At 45.3% G+C, this 25994-nt stretch overlaps 1 protein-coding gene across 1 annotated transcript in view; it reads right to left on the bottom strand.

The window, feature by feature from the left end:
* The window catches only part of tnrc18 (trinucleotide repeat containing 18), a 46066-nt gene that overhangs the window by 16943 nt on the left and 3129 nt on the right, over positions 1–25994 (bottom strand). The window contains exons 3-16 of the mRNA XM_070848707.1: positions 14860–15000; positions 10544–10648; positions 8223–10106; positions 5793–5880; positions 5459–5688; positions 4163–4309; positions 3671–3855; positions 2931–3345; positions 1753–2742; positions 1439–1587; positions 1223–1356; positions 982–1095; positions 695–878; positions 284–599 (exon numbers count right to left, since the gene is read on the bottom strand). Of these exons, the coding sequence (XP_070704808.1) occupies positions 284–599; positions 695–878; positions 982–1095; positions 1223–1356; positions 1439–1587; positions 1753–2742; positions 2931–3345; positions 3671–3855; positions 4163–4309; positions 5459–5688; positions 5793–5880; positions 8223–10106; positions 10544–10648; positions 14860–15000 (5082 nt within the window). The remainder of the gene's footprint in view (positions 1–283; positions 600–694; positions 879–981; positions 1096–1222; positions 1357–1438; positions 1588–1752; positions 2743–2930; positions 3346–3670; positions 3856–4162; positions 4310–5458; positions 5689–5792; positions 5881–8222; positions 10107–10543; positions 10649–14859; positions 15001–25994) is intronic.

The following is a 25994-nucleotide window of genomic DNA, read 5'->3' on the forward strand; positions in this document are numbered from 1 at the left end:
GACACTTGTTAGTCGAAAATCGGTAGAATTTGTCAACGATAAGAGGAGCTTGACAAAATAATCAATACTAACTCAAAGTCCACTTGTTCTAGATAACTAGTGATTGGACTTACTTTTGCTACACCAATATTACCAACGTGTAACATAAGCTTTCCAACTCCAGACACTGATCACTGAAGATCAGCTGCAACTCAGTGTTGCGATGATGACATCTGAAAACATTACTTATCCTCTGACAATAACCAGTCATATAAAGCAGTTATGTGGAGCTCCAGGTACTCACTGTTGGAGCAGCTGCTGAGCTCTGATCTCATGGGAGAGAACAAAGCACTCTTCTTCTGACCTTTCACCTTCCGGACAGTGTCTGAAGCAGAGGCTTTGGGGGGCATCTTGTGTTTCCCTCCTTTGGCAGACGAGTGGATACCTTGCTCCTTCATCCGACTTTCTGCCAACTTGCACTTCGACTTGTCTAATTTTGAGTTGGAGGCAAGTTTGCGAGATGCGCCGAGCGAGCCGAGCTGTGAGAGCGAGAGCGCTCTGTTGAGGTCTGACGCCAGCTGCTCCTGCTCGCACACGTGGCCGCGCTTCGCCTTCAACACCTGACAACACCACAAAAGGCACTTGATTAATCAGAGCAATGGCACAACGCTTCAGCCAAAAACCAAATATCTATCTTTCTATCTGTGTAGCCAACCTCCAGAGTGTGACTGGTGGATGGCTCCTGGTCGCTCCAGCTCTTCTTCTTCTTTTTCTTCTTTTTCACCTTCACTCCTCCACTTCCTGCCTCCGTCTCCTCTTCCTCTCTGGACACGCGGAACCTCTTCCTCTGTACATCCCCAGCTTCAGAGTCCTCAGAGTATTGCACTGTCCTACCCACCCTGAGACATGGGAGTATATGTAACGCACGCCCATAAATCCAAAAACATTCAAAATTTGTAAAAAAAAAAAAAAAAAAAAAAAAGTGATATGAGCTGTACTCACTTTCCAGGCCTGCCGTCCAGTTTGGGAGGTGTAGTCAAGTGTTTCCTCTTCCTGGGTCGTCCTCTACCCCGTCTGGTCAGACTCCGCCTCTCATCCTCCTGCTGCAGCCGCTCCCTGACAAATGCATGAAAAAGTTACAGGTGTGTGTTTGTCTGGGGTGGAGCAGTGGGAACATTTACTGCAGGTGTGTAGCTGTGTCTAATTATAACAGTGGGGTGCAAAAGTGTGAAACAACACTTACCGTTTGTCTCTGCGTCTCTGCAGCTTGCTCAAATCTCTCTGCTTCTCCTTGTATGTCTTCTGTAGCTCAGCCAGGCGAACACGGTATTCCACTTCCACTGCGTCCAACACATCCATGGACATTTTACTGTACAGCTGCAGAGAGGAAAGAAAAATGTCACAACATTTCACAGATTCACACATTTTCATTCCTGGGTGACATTTGTCTTCATCTTACTGGCTCCTCCTCCTTCCTCTGTCTCCAGCTGTACTTCTTTGCGGGGTCCAGCGTTCTTGGCAGATCAATGTGGGACTGTTTCTCAATGGCCTCCAACAAAATCTGTCTGCTTGCCTCAAGAAGACAGTCCAGACCCTCTAATGTCAGATCTGAATGGGATTTGGAGGATATTAAAACATTACAGGAATATTAAAAACTCAAAAAAAAAAAAAAAGTGTTACACGTTATTATCTTCTTTCATTTCAACTCTTCTTTATTTCCTTCATTTCTCTACACTCATACTCCCACCTTTTCCCCCCTTCAAATCTACCCACCTTGCTCCAGGCTGATGTGCTCCATCTCCTGCTGGGCCATTTGGCTAAGCAGGGCCATCCCCTCCAGTGCCACCATCTCCAGAGCACCTGCACTGTTGCAGTCTGAGCCCACGGGGAGCTTTTCGATCTGCGGTAAGAGTGTCGGGGCTGGTGGGGTGCTGGGGCGGGCCTGCGCCATCTCACTGGCTGTCAGCAGGGCGAGCATCCCTGCCATGGGATCCTCAGGGCCGATGACCAGCAGGGGTGGTGAGTTGGGGGCGGGAGGATAAACGGGGGTTTCAGTCACGCTTTCTTTCTGACTGGGAGTGAAAGAATTGATTGGAGTGTCAGGTTGCGGTTCCTCACACACAGCACTAGTGGTTTGCTCCAGTGACACACACATCTGAGCCATGCCCTGGCTGTCTGAATCTGCAGTGATGCATGATTGATATCGTTCTGGATCCTTGATGACCTCTGGTTTAGGCTCGGCTTCTGTGAGCGGAGGAGGCAGGGGATATGCTGCCTGACAGGAGTAAGATGACACCTCCATTTTGATTTGCCCTCCCTCCTTCTCTTCCTCCCTGACTTCTTCCAGTCTTTCAGCTTGTTGCGGTGGAGGGCTGGGGACATGCAGAGGTAGCGGTTGAGGCTGGCGCTTTGGGGCTTCTCGGCCTCCCTCTCTGTCCTGGCTGGGCAGCACGGGGCTGCAGCTCCGGCGAAGAGGACCCAGAGGTTCTGGCCTCATGTCAAGCTGAGGCTGCTCCACACCAGGTTCCTGCTTGAGAAAAGGTCCCGTCTTTGATGGATCCAGTTTCTGTGGCTTGATGTCTGCTTCCAGAAGCCTTGAATGGAGATGGGCTGAGGGCAAAGGGGCAGCAGAAGGAGGAGAGCGAGAGCGGTGGGGTGGAACAACTTCTGTGTTTGTCCCTGATGGTGTTGGGATGTGATAAGGGGGGAAAGTTGAGCCAAATGGGGCAGTGATGGACTGGTAAGGGTAACCTGGAGGGAGATCTATGATAACAGTCAATGAAAAAAAAAAAACACAAATTAGAGTCACTAGCGTCACAGAGCACAGGCCAATAATTTAGCAACAACACAGCTGTAAAGAACACAAGTCTTGCTAACTTCAGAGGCTCAGTTGGCATGAGGCTGAGCAGCTGATGAGTGAAATGTCAGTTGTCAGATTCCTCCAAACTCACCAGAGTAGATGCCAGGAAAAGGTGCCGAGGCTGGCTTCTGTCTCCCTCTCTGCTCCCTCCGTCCCACCTCCCCCTCCTCGGCCGCCTCCTGCTTAGGCCGCCGAGGTGAGGACGGGGGCGGAGAGGCAGAACGGGGGGAAGGCGGGTGAGGCAGGGGCGTTGGTGTGTGAGACAACACTCTCTGCCCACCGTCCTCTGACTTGAGGGTGGTCATTGGCGATGAGAGTGGAGGCAGTGGGGTGAGGGAGGAAGTAGACGGGGTTGGCGAGCGAGAGGGAGGGGGGGGTTTGCGGGGGTGCAGGATTGGTGAGGGAGACGGGGAAGATACTGAGGAGGGGCGAGGCTTGGGGTCGACGTTGCGCTTGTCTGCTTTTTCTTCCGTCTCTGGCCGGTGCTCACTGGCCTTTAAACGCTCCTGAATCAGAGGACACGCTGAATTGAATCTTTTCATGGGACTTAATAATAATATAGTAATAATAATAAGCTAAAGCAGAATATTAGCTAAATCCCTGAATTATCGCTGTAATTCTTCACCCTGCCATAGAATGTGGGCGTATGTGTGTATGTAATATAATTTGTCTGATTTCACTCCATTCACCCAAAGGACCAGGATATATGCATCACTTATTGATGTGGCCAGTCTTTTTAAACACACTAATACTACATAAGTCTCATACGCCTAATATCTTTTATGTTTGTCTGCTTTGCATGTTGGCGAGTACAACACCAAGTCCACTTACGACTAGCTGTGCGTTCCTCTGCAGCTCCAGGACCTGCGCTGTGTGCTGCTGGATCATGAGCAGCTCCTGTTGCCGGAGCAGCTGCTGCTGGGAGAGGAGCTGGAGCTGGGCTGCATGCTGCAGCGAGCTGCCTGTACCGTACACCCCCGACCACACCGGGGCTCCACGCTCTAGTACATCACCTCCTGCAGAGTGGTGGAGCAGAGGACAAGGAAGACGGTAAACTTAAAAATCTATTCGAAATTGAAAATGTATTGCTTCAGCCAGCTGGATACATGGTTTGTTTTCTCTTTCACTTTACAGAAGAAGATAATGCTAGCAGATCTTATTGGTTTACAGGAAATTAAAAATGCCAACATCCATTTCAAAACAAACAGTGATCATTCATCTTTTCAAAAATGCAACAAATAGTAATTTTGTTAGTGATGAATTCCAGCGTCCTGCCCCCAGATGCTATATGTACATGCACACAGTCATGCAGGGCTTCCATACCGTAGTGTGGCAGGTGTTCAGTGGGGATGACTATTAGCTGTCCGGACTGTGGGTCCCTGGCAAACTGGTAGGGTGGGGGCATGGAGCCTGGCAGAGAGGGTGGGTAGCCTGGGGGCAAGGTCTGGTGGAGCGAGGAAGGACCCAGGCCTGAGGAAGGGGTGAAAATGGAGAGAAGAAGCATGAAAAATGTTAGTGAATAACTGGGGAAAAACGATTTCTCAGCTAAGCTAAAATGAACATTTATTAATCAGCATCATTCTTCAGCCGGCATTTATACCCATTTTGAAGACATAATGGAGTTACATCAGTGAACTCATGCCGAGTCCCACTGCTTTTGAGAGATTGTGTTTTTTTGCCCTCTGTGTCTAGACGGAGCTGGCCCTTGGGGAGCTCTGTGTGTGCGCGGGTGTCCATATTTTCAGATCCTGTGTGTAAAAGTTACGTGTGAGCACGCATAAGTGTGTGCGTGTATGAGTGTCTTGTTATTTCTGGACAGCTAGCGTTGGAGGAGCAGGAATGTCCTGCGAAGATCAGGAATGTCTGTGGGACTCGACCCCTGGAGGCTGCTGCTGCTCTGTCGAGCTGCATGACAGACAGACACCACCACCCATTTTCGCTACACCAATCAGAAACGGCTACAGAGGCACATGTAGAATTTCACAAGCATGTCATGCGCTGGTGTTGGACTGATTTAGACTCTTTAGTCTTCACCACCAGGTCGGACAGGTCTGATGACAGAGAGTAAGACACAGATGCTCATTGAAAAGGGCAAGAGCTGCTGGTCCTGATAACACAATGAAAACTACTGCAGGACTAATGCCTTGTTTGGCATGCTGCTGTTCTTGTCTACATATGGCAGTCTATCTTGGTGGACATGTGAAGTGGCAGCTGAAGACATGGAAGGTCATTCTTCTCCAATTAAAGGATTTTTCAACTTTTACATCTGTCATGCATGTGGAAAGTTTGATTTTAAATAAATTGAAGATAATACAAATTAAGCTGTTAGACTACAAGCAATGAGCACAGTAGGGCGAGTATATTCATCATCGGTTAATTTGCCAGTTACCAATTGATGAAACGCTCATTCTAAAATTGTCAGAAAATAGGGACAAAAACAAACTTAAATTACATTTTCCAGAGCCCTCGGTGACATCTGCATGTTACTTGTCTTATCTAACCATTAGTCCAAAGGCCATCAAGACATTGTATAAAAAGGTGTCACAAGGAATGTAAAGAATTTTGGGAACATCTAAACATGTGCTCGGAGCAGTTAGCAAGTGTCTTTAGTCCACATACTGTATGGTGAGCTGGAGAGCCAGACTGGGGGGGCTCCAGGCCGGGGCATCCAGGGGTGAGAGGTCAGAGTTGAGGGGTCTGGAGGCCATCTTCCCGCCCCTGTCAGGGCAGCCCCTCCTGTCACCATGAGGTTGGGATTCATGAGGCTGGGTGTCATCATACTGGGTGTCAGGCCGCTAGAGAGCGGGGCAGGGTGCATCTGGGTGAACTCTGCCAGCTCCTTGGACTCTCTGGAGGAAAACATGACACATGTATATTTAACAGTGCTTAGTTAGGAGTAGAACTTATTTACAAAAAGAAATGCAAGTGAAAAAAATCAGCCACACCCCCTTACCTGAGCACTTTCTCCTGCTCTCGCTCCAGCCGCCCAGCCAGCAGTCTGTCATCATGGTGACGAGCACGGTCCTCCACTCGCTCCTCATCTGTGACAGGTTCAGGCACACGGGGGGGATTAGAAATTAGATTAGATTTACTAGCTGCATCACTGAGGCACCTTAACCCTGATCTCACAGGTAATATACACTAAAGAAAAGAATACGAGCTGTGAAAGAAGACATGCAAGACGGTCGAGAGGTAAGAAGAGGCAGCACTGGAGAGATATGTGGTAAGAAGAGAGAGAGCATAATGGGTGACAAGGTGACACTGGCTGTAATGATGACCCGACAGCATGTTATAATGAATGGAGAAGCTAAAAATACAATGTTGGGCCACAGCCTGAACACAGAGTGTGCACACATTCTGTACAAACACACACACACACACACACACACACAAATGGAGTGACAGCTCTCACTCTGAGTGTCAGCTCTTATCAGTTATTAGTCTAGTGCCACAGGAGACGTGTGAACATACCACTACTGCCTTACTGTACACTCACACAGAGCCTGAAAACCATCGTGCTTACTATGAGGGCCAACGGCAAAAGACAGAAATGGAGTGCAAAATCAAAAAAAAGAAAGAAAAAAACAAGTGGAAAGTGGCAGCACTCAACCAAGCAATCCAGAATAAACATGAGGATCTCCTCCTCGCACTCTTTCCCGCTAACCCTCTTCCCATCTCATCCACGCTGACTGGAGGTCCCCAAGCAGGAGGAAGATTTTATACAAGTGTGCTGAACCCTACAGTACTGCTCTGGAAGTGTGTGCATGTGTGTATGTGTGTGTGTTGCATGTAAGAGGAACAAGAGACTTTAACAAACCCTGACATGCTCCGCAGGAAAGGTTTCAAGACGGTTACCAAGGTTACAGGGAGCCTGTCCCACATGCTATCCTCTCTGCATCAGAAAGCCAGCGATTAGTGCTGCACGCCCCCTCTTTCTCTGTGTTCCTCCATTGCTGGTCCTCCCTCCATCTCACACTCTTCTCACTTCTTTACTTCCTGACATACCCCTCTCTTCCCGTCTATCAATCCATCGATCTACGTCCATCTGACCGTCTCTTATCATTAACCCATCCCTCTTCTTCTCCTTCCTGCTTCCCTCCATCTATCCTTCCACTCATCCGCCTGTTTGCATTTTCTCCGTAAATCTGCTGCTTATTTAGAGCTCTTCTTAGCGTGTGGGGCCGATGCTATTAGACCAGTCACTCTGCTCAAGCGAGGAAATGAATGAACGCCCCCATCAGGGGACGCAAACACGCATGCAAATACACAAACATTTACAGTGCCTCATCAATACACACAATTCCTCATATACACTCGCACACACACACAGTCCGTCACTCTCAAGACTGATCCATTGCTTAGCAACGCACCCATGGTCTTATTGTAATTCAAGGCTTGTTTGTAGCTTTTAGCTGAGCTCTGTAATGACATGTTTAATGCAGAGAGGGTGGAGGTGGGGTGGGGAGGTGGAGCTGAAGAAAAGAGTGGAGAAAGAGCAGAGGGCCTGAGGTGGGACAAGGAGGGAGTGCCGCTACAAAGGCCTTCTCAGAGAGGAAGGAAGGGTGGGGAAAGAGAGGGACATTCAACGGAATGAAAAGAGCAAGAGGCCGAGAGAGAGAGAGGGCCTGAACAGAAAGAGCACGGAGCTGAGAGAGAAACAGACACAAGGAGAAAGACAGAGAGATGGAGAGCGAGCACTGTAGCTGAATGACCTTGACATACAAGAATAGAGCGCTATACGGCAGGAATTGCTATGCAGCACAGAGAGCCAACACACTCGCCAAAAGAAGCCTTTCTACAAAATACAACCCATGACATAACTAGTAATTTGGGGGGGTTGGATTTACCATTCCAATCACGTTACATGCATGAACACCTCAAAGTCAAACAGGGCTGAGGAAACATGACTTAGATCTGAAAGAAAATGAATCCTCCATTATTCATGGAAACCAAAATGAGGAATCATTTGCTCTCGGTTCATTTAACTAAGGGGATCTACAGTCCCTGCAGTGTGATTCTGAGAGAAGCCACAGTGGAGCGTTGAAAGCAAAAGCAGCAGAAAGTACATTAGAAAAATGTTTCAAATGAATGAAGTACACTTGATTTAACTTGCCAGAAACTATAAACTCTAAAATGACTTGTGTGGTTGAGGGAATGTCACCTCATGAATCTTGTAACTTTTTTCAAATCTGGGCCTATGCCCAACAGAAATGGGTTATTTTCATACACAATCACAACAGAAATTACTCATATTTAAGTTTCGGTTGTACCACATGCAACAAAACAAGATTTTACTGGAGGGTTGGCTGAATGAGGCACACGGATACAAGTCTTAAGTGGTGATGAGGCATTAATAACCGTCTTACATAAAAGACACTGTTACCTTTAATAGCTGTTTGTAGTAGAGTTCTCTGTGTGTCTGAAGGTCCACTGGTCTGTTTACTGGTGCTCCCACTGTCTCTCTGCCGGGCCACGGCTACCGCAATGCCAACCGGAGGGTGGCGCACCTCCCCCTCCCCCTCCCGGCCAAACGAGCGGGCGCTGTCAGGCCGCTCCTGCTCTCTCTTGAGCTGGGGAGGCACCCTCAACGCCCCTGAACCACCGGACCCAGCTGATACCCTTTCCCTGTCTCTCTCCCTTTCTCTTTCTCTCTCTTTTTCCCTTTCCCTCTCTCTTTCCCTCTCCCTCTCCCTCTCTCTTTCGGCTTCCGACACAATGCTACCAAGACCCCCAAAGGGCCCTCGGTTGTCTGCGGCGTGCCTGGAGGACCCGGGACCCTCAGCTGCAAAGTTTCCGCTGTATTTAATCAGACTTTGCATGGCTGAGACCTCTGCGGGATCTGCACTTGCTCCCGCCCCTCGCTCTCCACCACTTGACCCTCCTACCAACGGCCCTCCCGGTCGGTAGAGCGCCGATGGGTCCAGGTAGCGTCTCTGACTCCCCTCCTCACCTGCATGCCCATGTCCGTGTTGGGAGGGGTGTGCTTGCGGGGAATGGCTGTGGGAGGAGTGTGGGTTGTTGCTGGGCCGGTTGCTCGTGTGAGGGGAATGGGACATTTGTGTGTGTGTAGGCTGGCTGTGGGGAGAGGAGAGTGTGTGTCCGTGTTGGGCTGCCAGGGCAGCCATGTGACTTGTGGCATAGTTGGCCAATGGGCTGATGGTATTCCACTTAGGCTCCGCCCCTGCCCGCTCTATGCCCAATCGGATTGAGTGTTTAGAGATGTCCCTGGTTTCGGGGCTGAACCTTGATTGACTAGAGGAGTAGGATGTGTCCTGACTTCGTTTGCCAATGGAACCATTGGAACAAATGACAGAACCTTCCTCTCTTTGATTGCTTGGATCGCTGGACTGGGAGAGTCGAGGATGCTCCATCAGGGTCCTCTCGTGAAACCTGTAGCTCTCCCTCTCCCTATTTCTCTCCCGTTCACGCTCTTTGTCTCTGTCTCTTTCGCGCTCTCGGTCTCGTTCCCTCTCTCTGTCTCTGTCTCTGTGTCTGTCACTGTGTTTGTCGCGGGCCTGCGAGGCGATCTGGATGGGCCCGGCCCGCTCGTCGTAAACCTCCACAGAAGGCACATATGTCGGTGCGCTGACTCGCTGCTCTCTGATAGACTCTCTGATAGACTCTCTGGGTGTGGAAGGGTGGGGCAGGCCAGTGGTGGAGGGCTGCAGCGCAGGAGGATGGGCGTGGGAGATGTGGAGGGATGTGGATGTGGCCACAGAGTCATTCCTCCTGTGTCTGTCTGAGTGAGAGTTTGAGTTATTTGAGTGAGCATTAGAGTTATGGTTGTGGTGCGGTCGAAAGGCCCCCTCTTCATCCCGACCCCCTCTGTCTGCTTCTGGTCCATGAAACCTGCCTGTACCTCCACCCCCACCTGAAGGGAAGGAGGGCTGTGGAGGTGATGGCCTGGATCTGGGCTCCGCTGCAGAGTGTGACTTCTGCTGGTGGAGGTGAGGATGGAAGGACCAAATGTCTCTCTCTGTGTCCCGGTCCCTTTCTTTCTCTCGTTCCCGGTCGCCGCTCCTCGCCCTGCGGTCCTCCTCGCTCCTCCCGTCCTGCGTCAGGTCCACCACGCTGTGCGGCCTCTGTTCCTCTCGCGACCGCTCTCTCTCTCTGTCTTTCTCTCTGTCCCTTTCCCCCCGGTAAGGCCGGTCCCTGCCCCCATCCCGGGACGTCCTCTGTGGCGGTGTGGAGCTAGATGGGGTGGTCGGTGGAGCAGATGGGGGATGCAGAGGCAACTGGCTCAAGGAGGCTGGCAGGTAAAAGCCCTCTGAAAGACACACAACACAAGACATGTGAGTCTAAAAATACAGACACATAAACACAAACAGTAGAAACAGATCAAGATTCAGAGGAAAACAGCAGCACAACGGCAGAGCTGAGCACAACAAATATTTAAATAATGGCCTGCAAAGAAAATGTAACAGTAACACAAAGCTACAGTTCATCTGCATCAACCATATACAAGAAGAGCAGAGTCACTACACAACAGAGCTTGAAAAGAAAATGAGAATCAAGGCTTAAATGTCAGCCGAGTGTTGCCCATTTCTGGCTGGCCCAGTTCCACAGCCTAATACAAGTCTTCTCACTGAATGGAAAGGCTCGACACAAAGCCTACTTCCACTTGTGTATCACAGGATATGAGAGAATATGTACACTAAATTCAGCCATCTGTCTCCATGAATGTTGTTGGTGACAGCGACTGACCTTTATGTGAGTCGTAGAGAGGGTGCTGGGAGAGCGAGGGAGGATCCAGGTGCCCCAGGGACAGGTAGGGGCTGGAGTATAGGCTGCTTGGCAGAGGAGGGTAGCCTGAAGATAAACAAACACAGAACATGTCACACAATGTAGTACAGAAATTACACTGAAAAACTGAGACTTTGCAGTCATTTCTTCTCCAGCTTAGTCATGCAATGAAATGCATGAAATCTTTATAGAGGACCATTATGGATACTGAACAACCCCTAGAAATGTGTTACACAAGGATTTAAAAGCAAATTCTGCTGCTAAGGTGAACTGCAAATTGAGGAATTTTCTAATTTCACCTTCAAGTGTGAAGATTTGCTGCTTTTCTTATTTATGCATCATTATAGATTTAATAACCTGGGCTTTTAGACAGTTGGTTGCACAAAATAAGACACCAAAAGCTTGGATTTAACATTGTGGTAATTTTATTCCACATTCAATAGACCAAATGATTAACTGAGAAACCACTATGAGACGCAAGTTAATCGATAATGAAAAATCTTTGATTGCTGCCCTGCTTACATCCACTTTAAGTTAATGAGTAACTTTAACATCACCATAAACAGTGAATGAGGAAAAGGACGGATGTTGATATCAGATTGTTGCATCACTCCGAGTGCAACAATAGACCCATCAAATACATGCATGTAGATTTGGGTTGTTGACAGAAAATTGTTGCTTTAACATATAAAACACTCAGTTGCCAGTTTATTGGGTAGCCTATGCTAAAACTAGCACAGTCTGACACAACAGTTCTGCAATAAATCCTACCTTCATGACGATTACAATGTTCACTTTTTGCTGAAACCATATTAGACAGGTGAGGGTTCAACTTATGCAATTTTGGAGGCTGCAGTTCTTGGTGCTGTTCAATTGCATTTAATTATACTGAGAAGAAATTCTAGGTTTGTCCACCCCAAATATTTGGTCTGTCAGTAATTAGGAAAAAAAAATGCCCATAGCATTTTTTCTGAACAACTGTGGAAAACCCCCAAATATTCAGTTTACTATCGCAGAGGTCTACAAAAAATGTTTGTTTTTTTTAAGATTGGAGTGATTTTTTTACTTTAAAAATTTCTGTAATGATAAATCAGAAAATGTAATGGCAAGTATTTTGGTCACTATCAATTGACTAATGGATTAATACTCATACTCTCAGCTCTAACTTGCGACTAGTCAACAGCTTTGACCACTTTTAAACATAATAAATAGTTACAGTCAACCCCGCCCCACCTGTAACCATTGCTTTTGTTCATGAGGTTGCCTTGAGGTTGATGTTGGGCAAGAGTCTGCCTGACAGCCAGCTGCTGCTCTCAGAGACCAGATCTTAATATAGACAAAGCCTCTCGCCTGGTGTAATGCAGCCCTAACATTTCTGTGTCAGGGCTGAGCTGGCTGCAACTCTGACGCTGGCTGGTGTCACTGCGTTAGGCGGTGAAAAAAAAAAGTAGGGGGGAAAAAAAAAAAAAAAAAAAAGATTGCCACCCAGAGAGGGTGAGACATTCCCTGTTCCCACACCAGCCACTCCAAGAAATATCAAAGACGGCGCTGCCATTCCTGCACGAAGTGCTGGGAAACAGAGCTGAAGTATAAATCTGTCTCGCCTCTCCATTTTGAGAGGCAGAAATGGAGAAGACAGAGGATGAGGGTGGTGGGGGTGTCAGCGGTTAGAGTAAGACATGGAGGACAGAAATATAAGAGAAGTGATGTGACAAGAGTTAAAGGCATGCGGGTTAGGTTTCCTGCAAAGCTTCCTTTAACCACAGCTAACAGCTAACCTTGATCTCTAACAGCTTTGATACGGGGTTCCTATGCAGCTCTGGTACATCCCAGGAATATCCAAAGTCTGCCTCTTAGCTGCTGCCCGGAAAAGTCTCCAGCTTTTAGTAACATTAGCTGCTATTAAAGCCAGTCACCATGTATTAAGAATCTTTCTTAGGCCGTGAAGATTTCCATTCATATCCGAGCAAGTTGATTTTGTGGTTTCTTTAGTCAGCAGGAGGGTTTTGCTTCTTTAGCTTTAGATACTGCTGCCTCAATTCAGGCTGAACTTAAAAGCAAGCGTCAGTCCACCCAACCTTTATCCCTCCTTCTTTGGCTGAATCTGAAGTCAAACAGGGGGTGTCTTGGCAGGGGCAGACAACCATAACAGATGGGCCAGAGATGGACTTGTTTATTTAATATAATTTGTTTTTCTTGTTTATTTTCCTTTAGATTTTCATAAGATTGAAAAATGTTTCACTGATCCTATTCTGCGATAATCATTCAATATATTTACATTCTGTGATTAACTCTTGATATAGCAGTACTGCAGTATAGTTTTAATTGTTAGCGATGGAGTCCGCCATTCCCGCACCATTTTCAGTTTGCCATCACAAAGGGAATGCAATTTAGTGTCAAAGGGATGGATCAACACACTGTATCTACCCATCTCCTGCTCTCCATTTCTATCTGTTTTCTATCCATGCCCACCTGTTAGCTTAGCATAAAGTACAGAAACAAGGGTGAACCAGTTAGCCTGCTTCTGCCTGTAGGTAACAAAATACAACTACCAGTACATTTGAAATTCACCACTTGACACCATTATATCCTGTTTGTTTAATCTGCATAAAAACTGAAGTGTAAAACATGGTGGTTTTATGGTGGGTTATGTGCCAGACTATTCTTGGCACTGATCGGTTGCCAGGGAACCAGCAGAAGTTACTGCTCAGACTATTATCTATAATCATAGGTGCAATCACATGCCACCGGGTTCACATAGCTTTTTAGGAGTAAAATTCAAGTGCTTTTAAAAAGGTACATAACCCAAAATGCCAAGACTCTCAAAGCCTTTATGACCTCATCTAAACTGTTACTATAAACGCAACTGCGAAAAATAAAGTTTACAGAGAAATAAAGTCTACAGAATTCCTTTTCACCCACAGCAATAATTGTATACTGTCACTGTTTATTTTACCAGCTGTGCATATCAACAGTGATTGTATGTTTTGACCGTGATTATTATCTTGTGTGAGTCACCAGAAGACGATAAACAAATATGACTACAAGAGTGTCTTTTCAGATATTAAAAAGGTTCACATGAATGACTGTATGGAGCAGTGCTTCCCCAGTCCTGGTCCTGGGGGCCCCCTGCCCTGCATGTTTTACATGTTTCACTGCTCCAACACACCCAATTCAAATGAATGGATCATTACCAGGCCTCTGCTGAGCCTGATGATGAGCTGTTTATTTGAATCAGGTGTGTTGGAGCAGGGAAACATGTAAAACATGCAGGGCAGAGGCCCCCAGAACCAGTAATTGGGAAACACTGGTGTGCGTGAAACACCAGACTATGTTGAAAAGCCAGCATTTCTTAAGGAGTATAATCCAATTCAAGCATACTCCTAACATCACAGTAAAAATTAAGCCTTTTCCAAACTCAAGACTTTGTATGAAGCCTGTCCCCAGCACAGCCAATCATCCCTGAATCTAAAGAAAGAATTAGGCAAAATCTTAAAAAGCTAATCACACACAATCTGATTTGCTGTGTTTGGAAAGCACTGAACTAGACCTGTGTCACACAGGCGATCTAATCAGTTTTAGAATGAATCCTTCCTTAACAGAATCTGTTTGTCCTTCTTCATTTACCTTGCAGAAATGCTGGATAAGTTTCCTCCTATCTGACCTTCTATTCCAACGAGATTTGATAAGGCAGATGACACGAGAGGACCGTAGGGAATGAGTAGGGAGCAGAGATTCAATCACTTACTGAACAGGCCTTAAGAAGAGGACAGAGGTCCAAGGAGAGGACAAAAACGCACTCAGATATATATACCAGCGTGTGCCTAAAACTGTGTTCGTAAGCTAGGTCAGCTGAGAGATGCTGTAGAAAAGTGGGACAGGACAGCTAAAGGGAGACGGAGACAAAGTGCATACTGGACAGGAAGCTCGAAAAAAGAACAAGAGAGGAAGATAGATTACAGCAACATATGACAGGCGAAAGTAAGAGACAGGTCGAGGACAGAGGAAACGAGACACATATAGGACAGAAGCAGGAGCACAGCTACCAACAGAGAGACAGAAATGGAACAGGATCCCACTGGTGTAAGCAATGAGAAACAAAAGGAACAGCCTCCTGGGCTTTGGACAGGAGGAGACTGTGAGAAATGTCTTGAAAATATGTTGTCACTTCTGTTTTTAAGCATTTGAATTATGCAATGAGACAGAAAAGGAGGAGAGGAACAGAAAGAGAAGAGTGAGAGAAATGCAAATGTGTGTTGAGACAAGTGGTAGTTTACCTTCATGTGCATGTGATGCCCAGAGCTGAGCCACCTGCAGACCGCTGGGATTGGCCGATCTGTACGCAGGTTCAGAGGTCAGGGGGGAGGGGCCCGGGTAACCTGACAGGAAGGGACTGGAGCCTGCCGGGAAGGCATCGCCTAGAAAGAAAAAAAAAGAAAAAAAAAAAGACCGTCGGTCAGCTTCGTGACCAAGAACCAAGCTAATAAACGACAAAGCCGATCGATTCATATTGTACATGCTGTCACCTCTGAGTGTGTTTTGACTGTGTGTGGTGCACAATCGATAGGTGCTGATGGTTCAGTACTAAGAAGTCTGTTTTAATTGTATTATTACTGAGCCACAGTGTACTCCGTTCCCACTAGACAGACCACAGACAGTATGCACCGAGAAGAAAAGGACAGTTAATGTAACTACAGACTAAAAACCGCAATCGTCACAGCAGGTGACCGTGGAGGGCACCCTCTCTTCTGGCAAGCAGTGATTGGAAGCATCATTAATGGAGCTGTGTGCACTTAGTTGGACCACTGACCACTTTCTAGATTACTCCATGATTCAGTGACATGGCGATCTTTATGTCAGCCTTTTTACCGTTTCATAGCAGTAGGCCTCTTCACATACATTTTAAAATAGATATCTCCTCTCTGTCCAGAAGTTTCGGGGGTTGTGCAGTGGTAAGGACCTTAACGTACGTCGAGCAAAGAGGAAGAACAGAGCTGAGTGGTACTGAAACCTGCCAGATCATAAAAATTTTGTGAAGATAGTATCAATAAAAGTAGCCATCTTGAATAATTCCCATCGTGTTGCTCATTCTTGAAGGGTGACAACCTACTGAAATGCACTTGTAGTACAGCGGGAGACGCTGCAGGTAAAGCCTCACTGATGTCAACTTTTTCTATTTTAGATTCTTTTCAACAAACATCCCTCCTTCATATGACGGTTGGTTGGCACTAACTTATTCATTATGATTAAAAAAAAAAAAAAAAAGACGTGGTCGGCCCAAGTCATTCTGGGCGTGATCATGTAGAAACCTGGCTTCAGCGCAAATAGCTCAACCACCACGCCATCTACTTAATTTGAACAAATAATCCCTTCTGCACACAGTGATGTGTGGATACATACACTCTGTTCAAAGCTTGTTGACGTCACGCACTTCACCATTAAAACCAGCTCCATCAACAGAGTAAATCCTTGTAAAGCATTTCATATCTCAGCATGATTCCATCATTGATTTGTTTTTATTAGACTTGTTTTTATTAGACTCCACTCCCTGCATGTGTGCCATCTGATCATTAGTAACTTTGAACCTTTGAACCCCTATGGCCTCTTCCAATCAGAACCTCCTAAGAGCTGGGAAAGGTTTCATATTTAGCTGAGGTTTGCCCCCACCCAGCCCATTACTGAACACACTGCACAGCCATTACCCTGATAAAACTAACCATGTGTGTAGGGGAAAGGGTGCTGTCTGTCTAAGGGGTGAGGGGGAAGGGACTGAGTGTGTGCGTTTCTGAATTAGTCCTGTGGGAATCTGAGAGACATGCTGTGCTTGCCGAGTTTCCCCTGCATCTAAATCAGTACATAAAAAACCGCAGTCCGTCAGTGCCTGTACACACACACACACACACACATTTTAAATCAATAGCAAATGCAGCTTTCCAATTAATCAAAAACAGAGGCATGTACACACACACAAACACACATACAGGAGTACGACCATGTGCCGTTTTTCTCGGCTCTGAAAAATACTGTGTAGGTGGATCCTTCCACACCAGTCCTATCAGACTCAATTTTATTCAAGTGTCTCATGTATGCATATGTGTGTGTGTGTGTGTGTGTGTGTGTGTGTGTGTGTGTGTGTGTGTGTGTGTGTGTGCTGCACGTGTGAACTCTGTGTGCATAGCTGAAGTGGCTGCACTGCATCGCTGTATGACCACCAACATGTGCAAACAGTTCTGTGTGGGTTTGCAGTCAATGCCCTATAAGTCAGGGACACAGCAGGAGATTCACACACACACGCGCACACGCACACAAAACACACACACTTAAACACATGTGGAAAAACACAGGCACAAACCTGCACACATGAATCCACATGATCATGCCGTTTCCTGGACATACAACCAACCACAAACACACACACAGCCTGTGATTAACCTTCAGCTAGTCCCAGTACGTTAACTCTGCTGGAAAACACACTCCCTCAGCCTGTGTGGTGCTCTGAAGAGCAGCACAACCCTCACTAAGAGACAGCTTACCATCTATGTAATATTATAATCCCATTTATTCATTATAGCAGAGACACGCTCACACATAGAAATGACCATTATCCACCTGTCACCCTGCTTAACTACTGCCACATCCTGGTCATCTTCATACTTCCATCAATCTAAAAACTGAAGAAATAAATGTGTTTATGCATTGAGAGTATTCTTGTACTGTTTAAAGTTACAATCCTTACAATTTCTTGGTTTTTGATGACACCTGTGGTTACTGGTGGTAAACCCAAGTAGATTATCACAACAGCAAACACTTTTAGAGCAGCTATTTTGTTAGAAATACAACAGAGGAGCCTGTAGTGTTCCTGTTTACAGTGTATCTTTTTCCATCATGTCACCAGCAATCACAATCTGAATTCATGCAGCACATGGTGCAAGTAGTTTCTTCATCTTTAACAGTTCACTGCAGCAGCAACAATTAAAACTGCTCCACTGACAAAAATATATTGTTGTTGTTGTAGATGCATTTTTGATTAATTACAGCAGCCAGCTTCCTTTGAGTGCCACACAATAAAGGCCACCTTGAAGCAACTGGAATTTTTGGTTTGCATTAGCAGTGACTGAAAGAGCTCTGATACAGATAAAGGAGAGCAAACAGCGAGGCTGCCATCAATGAGATAGAATCACAAACAACACTGGATTGCATACGTGCATTGTTTCCCAAGAATCACACTGCATCTAAAAGGCAATTTGATCCAGTGTCGGATTGGCGGCCTCCGCCAGTAACAATAAAGACTACTACATAGAAAGGTATTATTAACATTGAGTGTGTGTGTGTGTACACACACACACACACACACACACACACACACACACACACACACACACACACACACACACACACACACACACACACACACACACACACACACACACACACACACACACACACACACACACACACACACACACACACACACACACACACACACACACACACACACACACTCAAGGGCTATTGTTGAATAATGCTACCATGAATAGAGTCAACAGATTTGAATTAGAAATCTGAATCATTATATCTTAAAGTTACATATTAAAATATTGTCAAACTGAGATTGAGCATGTTTAGCTTAACTCATGAAAAGTTCACATTTTGGTGATACTTAGTTGTCACAGAACAGCAACAGTGTTTTATATTAATAACATTCTTTTATGTCAAATATCTCATGTCATTTATTGACTGTTAAACTGTACCATTATGTTTCCTGTATGTATGTATTTGTAAAAAAATTATTTGTGTCTGTTTGTTTCTAGTGTCACGTGTGTGACAAAGCATGGCTGAATTCCAGCAACTCGTGACTTTTTATGTAATTTGATTGTGCAAGTTATAATATAACCAATCATTCACATAATGCTAAGAAAAACCTATTTTCACAGCCAAATTTCCATCAATCACTGCAGTGTGTGACAGGATACGTGCCAACAATGTTGTTCTAGCAAATTATTCTCACCTACAATCCACTTTCTAATTGATACCCGGTGTGTGTGAGGAACAAAACGTAGACATACTCCCCTCCCTCGATGGACACACACACACACACACACACACACAGAACACATTCACGACCACCACCTGCCAACGATGTTGAGGTCCTGGTAGGATGTCAGCAGTTTCCATTCCTCCAGGCCAAACACCAGGGTCTCTCTCTCTCTCACACACGTCAAGAGGCACAGATGCCCCACTGGAGTATGGATCAATCTCAGCATTACTGCTGCCTATAGGCCCTTTATCCATGTGTACACACACATGCACACACACACACACACACACACACTTTCTGTGCCTGTGAGCAGAAAAAAAAAAAAAACACAATCCCAAATTCCCTTTTCCCCTTCCCGAACAGTCTAAGGGAGGAAGAAGAGGGAGGGTAGAACGAGGGAAAACATTTGTGCTCCTCGTTCCAGAAACAACATCCAAATGGTAGCTGAGAGGGAAATGTTTCTTTAAATGTTTTGGAATTACTCTTTCATTACCTCCCTCTCTTTTTCTCTCTCAGCCCTTTCCTTCCTTCCTCTCTCTCCCTTCTTAACTCCATCCCCACTTTCCCACCCCACAAACACACACACACACACTTTGGCTCCCACTTCTCAAGACAGTTAGTTTGCCATATTGGGATAAGCAAGTTGCCAAGAAACACGCTCGCTCTCTGACTCCCAACACGTTCTGAGCCTCCATTTTCAGATCCTCATAAGAAACGTATCTCTATATCAGAGAGGAGATGGCCTGCTGGAGATCAATTCTGATAGAGAAGCCACTGCAAATCTGACACACACAAACACACACCCGCCCACATTGTGAAAATCAGTGAAATCAAACTCAAGAACATGAAGCTTGATCGCAAATCGATCTAAGATGAGCTGAAACACAAAAGACAACAATACTGGAAAATGTACAAACGCTCAAAAATGTACAAAAGCACAAAGCAACAAAAAAAAACCAACTCTTGCATAAATGTCTGCCACAAACACATACACACACTCTGAGGACCCATCTGTTATCCATCAGTGGTGCTCAGAGCAGGGTTAGCTGGGGGGGAATCTCTATTGATCTCTGGTTTTGACTCCCTGCAAGAAAAACACAAACCCAGTAGAAGTATCTGCCTCTGCCACACTGACACGGGTAACCATTAATCCTGATTGTAAAGTGCACACACAGGCGAGAGGTGTGTGGGATTTGCATACACTTATGGCAACACATAACTGTCTCCGTGTGGGGGGTTTGTGTGCGCGAGTGTGTTCGTCCAGGCTGTGAGCATGTGGTTTAAAGTGTGAGTGTGTTAATGGTTTCTAAATGTACATGTCTGGTTTTCCTGTGAGTTGAGGAAACAGTTTTGTTGGCGAGTTCGTGAGCTCAGGCCGAACACTTCTCAGCGTAACTTAAAAATGCCTTTTCTCTCCGACAAGTTCGTGTTACAACATGTCAGCGTTAAGTTTTGCAAACCACATTGCAATGGGTTAATTATCTGGTGTGTGTATACTTTTACGGTACATTTGCAGAGGAAACGCATTTCCAGAAAACAGACTACAGGAAAAAAATCAAGTAAAAAAATATGCATAAAAATATGTGTACACAACTGCTTCCTAAGCCAATCTCCCCAAAAAAATTGCTTGCTTGCTAGCAGACGTGTAAGGAATTCTTCTGGAAAACTTAAAGTGTTATTTTAAGTGTTACAACAAATAAATGGATAAAATGTGCCCATGAGTTTTGAGGTACTTCATCTCTGTAATTTTTCTGAAGAAAGTATACTGGGAAGTGAGATATTTGGTTAATAATAACACTATTACTAGAAAGTAAAGCAGCTATTATGAGGAACTGGGGGAGGGTAGCACCTCCGACACTTTTTAAAGAGATCTTAATGGAAAAACTGACTTCAGACCGCACGACTTACAAATGAAACAAAACATGTAACATAATACATAATACAAAACTTAACACATCAGAATGGAGCTGCATGAATAATAAAAATGAATGAATTTCCCAAACAGTTATTTTGTTACTGTTTTTATCTAATGTTATATATATGTTTATTCTTGTTTTGACAAGTGGCAGTGCTGTACTGCAGGTTTTAGTGAACGTGGGAGAAAGGTTTGGGAACAACATGGTGCTACTAAATGGTAGAGAATTTTTGGGTCAAAACAAGCTAGAGGCCATGTTATAATGTGTTAATATGGTGTGGCATTATGTAAATAGGAATAGAGCATCTAGTCCATAATGGACCGGAGAAGAAATCACCTGTCTTGGGAACATTTTCTCTGCCTCCTGGCCTTTAATTCACTAGAAAGTTGGAAATAATTAACTGGAACACAAATCTAAATTCAGAAAAGCCACTGCAGAAAAAGTGTCCTTGAAAACTAGAATGTGGTGAATGCTGCAACCCTCCACTTAAATTAAAACAGATCTTTTTCCACAGCAGACACTGTGACTTGTTACAGCAGTTAAAGCACAGCTGTTACTAATAGCACTAACAATGACGCTGTTCTATTCAAGCGTCCCAGTAAGCCATGACAGTGATCCAGCATGAACAATACCAGGAGCACAGACCTGCCGCAGCTAAATGGAATTCAGCCGTCTCCACTGAAACCAAGAGCAAGAGCACAAGAGCACTCTGCCACACAGCAGCCAACCGATAGAAAAGACAAAGTTGGGGTCTGCTTTTACTTGCAACTCTCTTCATGTAAAAGTTGCTCTGACAGTTGGATGGAACCACGCCTCGTGTGTGTCTGAGCCTTGCTGTGCCATGCTGCTGCACTCAAATCTCCTGCGAAGACGGCAGGTGTTATTTTGACACACTCCTCGATACCAGCAAATGGAGACGCGCTCGCAACAGGCGCACACGCATGCACGCACGCCGACAGAATGGCACGCACAGTTGCATGGTAACACAGGAGCAACGAAACGCACACACATTCAAGAACAAGCGACAACCACATCTACGCCTACAGCTCACGGAGAGTCGACCTTTGCTGTAACATTTATTTTAAACTGAAAGGTGACACAAGCTCAAAACCACTGAGGTGCTGACTGACAGAAAACTATCTGATCCAATTTTTAAAAAAACAAACAAATGCGTGATGATGTTATCCAGACATTTCTCAGTTATAGAAAGATTAATCGAGACAGTTCCTGAGACGCTGCTGCAGAGTAAAACCCACTGCAAGGACAGAGCAAGTGTGTCATTCATCAATTTTAGAGGATAACGATTTATCAGTCAATCTTGGGATGCTGTAAAAATAAATGTCAGATTTGAAATAGTCAGACGTGCGGGTTGTCTTGGCACCACAATTGGCTGAAACACATATCATGCCGTTTTAAATAAAAAAACTGTAAAATCTGACTTCTCACGTGTCAAACCGGCTCTGTGAATCCCTTTCGTGTCACTACACATTTAATTTTGACAAAGTATGTTGGGAGGAATATAAACCTTGTAACAGAACACGTAACAGGCATCCAAATACACAGACATAACGCAGTGTGACCTTTGTGTGTTGTTTGGCTTAAAGGGAGGGTTCAGGCAGAGTGAACGGCTTAGCTAATGCTTTGGGTATGTCGACATGCCACAGCATGCTCGTTTTCTCACACACACACACCAGCCTATCACTCTTGTGTTGGACAGCTCTGTGTGTGCGTCATGTATGTATGTGTGTCGTTTGTCTGTCTTTGACAGGTTTATTGTAGCAGGGCAGCGGTGCCTTGTGCTTTCTCTTAAGGAGCCTGTTTTCTCTCCTGAAGGATTCAATTAATCTGAGAGGGGATGTGTCCGAGCCACATCTCTCTCTCTCTCACACACACACACACACAAAGAGGTCTCTGTCCTGAATATATATAAACACACACTCACCACATTAATTTTAACATAAACAGACACACTAACCAAGTGGCATGGAAGACAAATTGGTATCGGCCAAGACAAACCTGGCCTGCCCCGCATGTTTCATGAATTATACTTACACTTGTGTGTGTGTGTGTGTGTGCAAGAATGTGTGTGTGAAAGAGACTGCAAGAGAGAACATTTGAAGGGCTACCACATTTATCTAACCGTGTATGAATGTGTTGTGGTCAGGATAAATCTCTTCCTTTCTCTCTGCAGAGAGTCCCAGGGGGAAACCCCAGCTCTAACTGCACTAAGCACAATCACATGCTCCCATTCCCATACACAAGACCTCAATCCTCTCATCTACTCCGTTTCCCCTCACACACAGACACAAACAACAACCTCAGCGCTTATCCCTTGAAAACAAAACAATGCTTTCCATCTTCGGGGTTGTGCCCATTTAGTTCTACTTTTCCATTTGTCTTGAGTCGTTTCATCTCGATCTATTGACTTCCCTTCTCTGCACTCACTACAACACCTACATTTGCCCCTGCGTCTCACTCCTATCTTCTGCTACTCCCAGGTGAACACTGAATGTGTGTGTGTGAGAGAGTGAGAGAGACAAAAGAGCAGAAAAGTTGCCGGTTCAGTCGTGTTATTCCCCCAGGTCTCACAGATGAGGGACGCCGCCCTGAATGAGATTTTTGCCTCTTTGATGCATTTGTTCCAAATTGTCCCCCTAAACTTGGAAGGTCATTACACACCATTAAAGTCATTGTCTATAAAAACGGCCAATTGGTGTAACACAGTATTTCAACCTTCACCCAGTTTATGCACTTTTCTACTGCTCTCAACACCTGGAAAAAAGCCACCAGTGTACAGGAAGTGATGTGCTTTATGTTTCCCACAGCTGCAGCAACAGTGTTTTATTTGTTTAGGAGTGAGTAATCACTCCATCAAAATCCAAGGAAAAAAACATGTCACACTGTGATTGTTAAGGGATCTGTGGGAAATGAGGTGCAAAAGAAAGGTTGGCACCAAAAATGTTGCTCAGTGGAACTAATTCTTCACCTTCATCACCTGCACAACCGCGTGCATAAATTTGACACGTTAAGCCCTTCACAATAAAATAACCTGCAGCTGAAAACGTTCTGCCAATAATGATAATAAACTTGATGATTTTTACTCTATGTGGATCTTATCACACAGCACAGATAAACATGACAAACGTTATATCATCATCAGGATACTCAAATCAAATTATGTATCATGGTAAATATCGATGTTGATCAATATGGAAAGAAATGATCGTGATCAGATATTTGCCATATCGTCAAGTCCTGGTTTCCTCTCTGCCATCATCTCGGTGGCGCAGTCACACTTCAGCAGGTCCTACCTCTGCTGCTGTCGGGTGCGAGAGGGAGGGAAGAGGACAGATGGCCTCAATCTGGTGACGAAGGCTCCGGCAGACCTCCAGTAGACGGGGGACCATTTACAGCCATTTTCTAAACAGTGACTAAGACCTTATCGTGTTTAGATACAACCCGTGTGGATGAATTTGAGCAGGTACTCTGGGTTAAGATTTGCTGAAGGGAAATTGTATCTTTACAGAGGCCCCCTTTTCGCTGTAGAGTGTACAGGCAGCGCAAATGTCAACAAACTACTTGCAGCTTCGCAATGCAGCTAAACCAAATGTTTAAATGCCACACACACACACCTTAAGTTGTGAAAATAAGAGACATTCTATTAAGTCAGGTGGAAATCCATTAAAACTGAACTAAAAAAGAAAATAAGGCATACTCCTGGGAAATAAGGGTGTGTTGGCAACTATAAACACGTCGCTGCTATGAAGAGGTCAGCCAAAAACAGCAGCGCAAAAGAAATGTCTTGAATTCCATTAAAAACATGTAAACAATAACAGTAGCGGGACGACCTTGGCAACTGTGATTGCACGCTGGGTCCTTGAGCGCCAGATTCATGCTGTTTAATGCAATTAAACAGGAGCATTATGACTATTTGCAATTACTGGGTAATTATCATGTAACAGGGCTTCGTTGTGTTATTGCAAGCATGGGACTGAGATCTCGGTTGGGTTTGGTTAATGTAATGTGTGGGGATATGATATTGAGGAGTGCCATAAAGCTAAATGACCTGCATCGTACAGTGGTGTGTGTTTTAGTGGGCGGAGGCTGAGAGCGTGCGCAGGGGAGATGAGAGTCAGAGAGAGAGAGAAGGTCAGTGAGTGGGCAGAATAAAATGTGTCCCGTTCTAAAGGAGTGTTTAAATGGCCAATCTGGGCTGGAACGGTGGCTGGGTCAATTCCACTTCAGGAACCCCCCCAGCTACATATTAAGTTGTTGCACAAGGAAATCTGCGCGCACACACGCATACACCAAGCAGTTTTCAGCTCGTTTCAGAGCCGCAGGAGGGGAAAGGGAAGAGCATCACCCCAGCTGAAATACACTGCTACTACAAAGACACTTTTTACCCAAAAACGGTATTAGCAGCTATTATTTACAGTAAATCCACACACCTCATCATTTCACCTGAAAATATTTCCATGTCATTCCCGAGCTGCAAAGATCAGACCAACTAGTAGCAATAAACTGTGCCCCGGCACATCCCTTTGCCGCGATACACCCATCAATCATCCTAACACTCCCTGCTGTGAGTTGATTTCATCTCTGACAGCTTCTCATGTGCGTGTGTGTGACTTGAGTGTGTGGGCTCTGCCAGTGTGTCAAATTAACGCTCCATCAGAGCCCTGCCCTGGGAGCAGTGCCTCACTTTACTAGACCTCTAGTACCTTGCGCTCCAAATGACAAGTACTGCATTGAACCCACGCTCAGCGATAAGTACGGGGGAACACAACTGGAATATTATTGTCTACAGGGTTTACCTCTGAAAAGAAACCAGAGAAACTGTAATTGTATCTCTGTCTGCCGCTACAAGACTTCAGGGGGATGTAAGTAACTCGATGAGTGCATTTGTCAGACTTTCCATCTTCCAAAAAGACACTGCAGACCTATCTTTCCTCCACACACATCATATGGCTTGAACCTGGTTGACAGCGCACTGACTTTCCCTTTGACAGACCACAAAGCTGCATGCAAACATGTAACGTTATCTTTTTTTTGCACAAGGTTATTTCAAGGCTTCCATTACTAATAGCAGGAGCAGACATCACTGCGTAGGCAGTGGGAGTAAAAGGAAAATCACCAGCTCAGCAGGGAATAACATGGGCTGTAGATGATCTACTGACTACAGCTGGGGAATGCACAGGGCTGCATCTATCAATTATTTGTTTCTGATTCATCCTCTGATTATTTTCTTGTCGTTTGGTCTGTAGAACATTAGAAAACAGTGAGAAGATGACCATATGAAATGTCTCGATTTGTCAGATCAATTGTCAACACCCTGATTAGATTTATTATAATGCAACCAAGATAAACAGCACAGTTTCACAATTGAGCATCTGGAACAATCTCTTTTAAATTTTTGCTTGGAAAAAAGACTCAATGATTCGTCCATCAAACTAGTTGC

The sequence above is a fragment of the Pempheris klunzingeri genome, chromosome 17 (assembly GCF_042242105.1).
Source record: "Pempheris klunzingeri isolate RE-2024b chromosome 17, fPemKlu1.hap1, whole genome shotgun sequence".
Lineage (NCBI taxonomy): Eukaryota > Metazoa > Chordata > Actinopteri > Acropomatiformes > Pempheridae > Pempheris > Pempheris klunzingeri.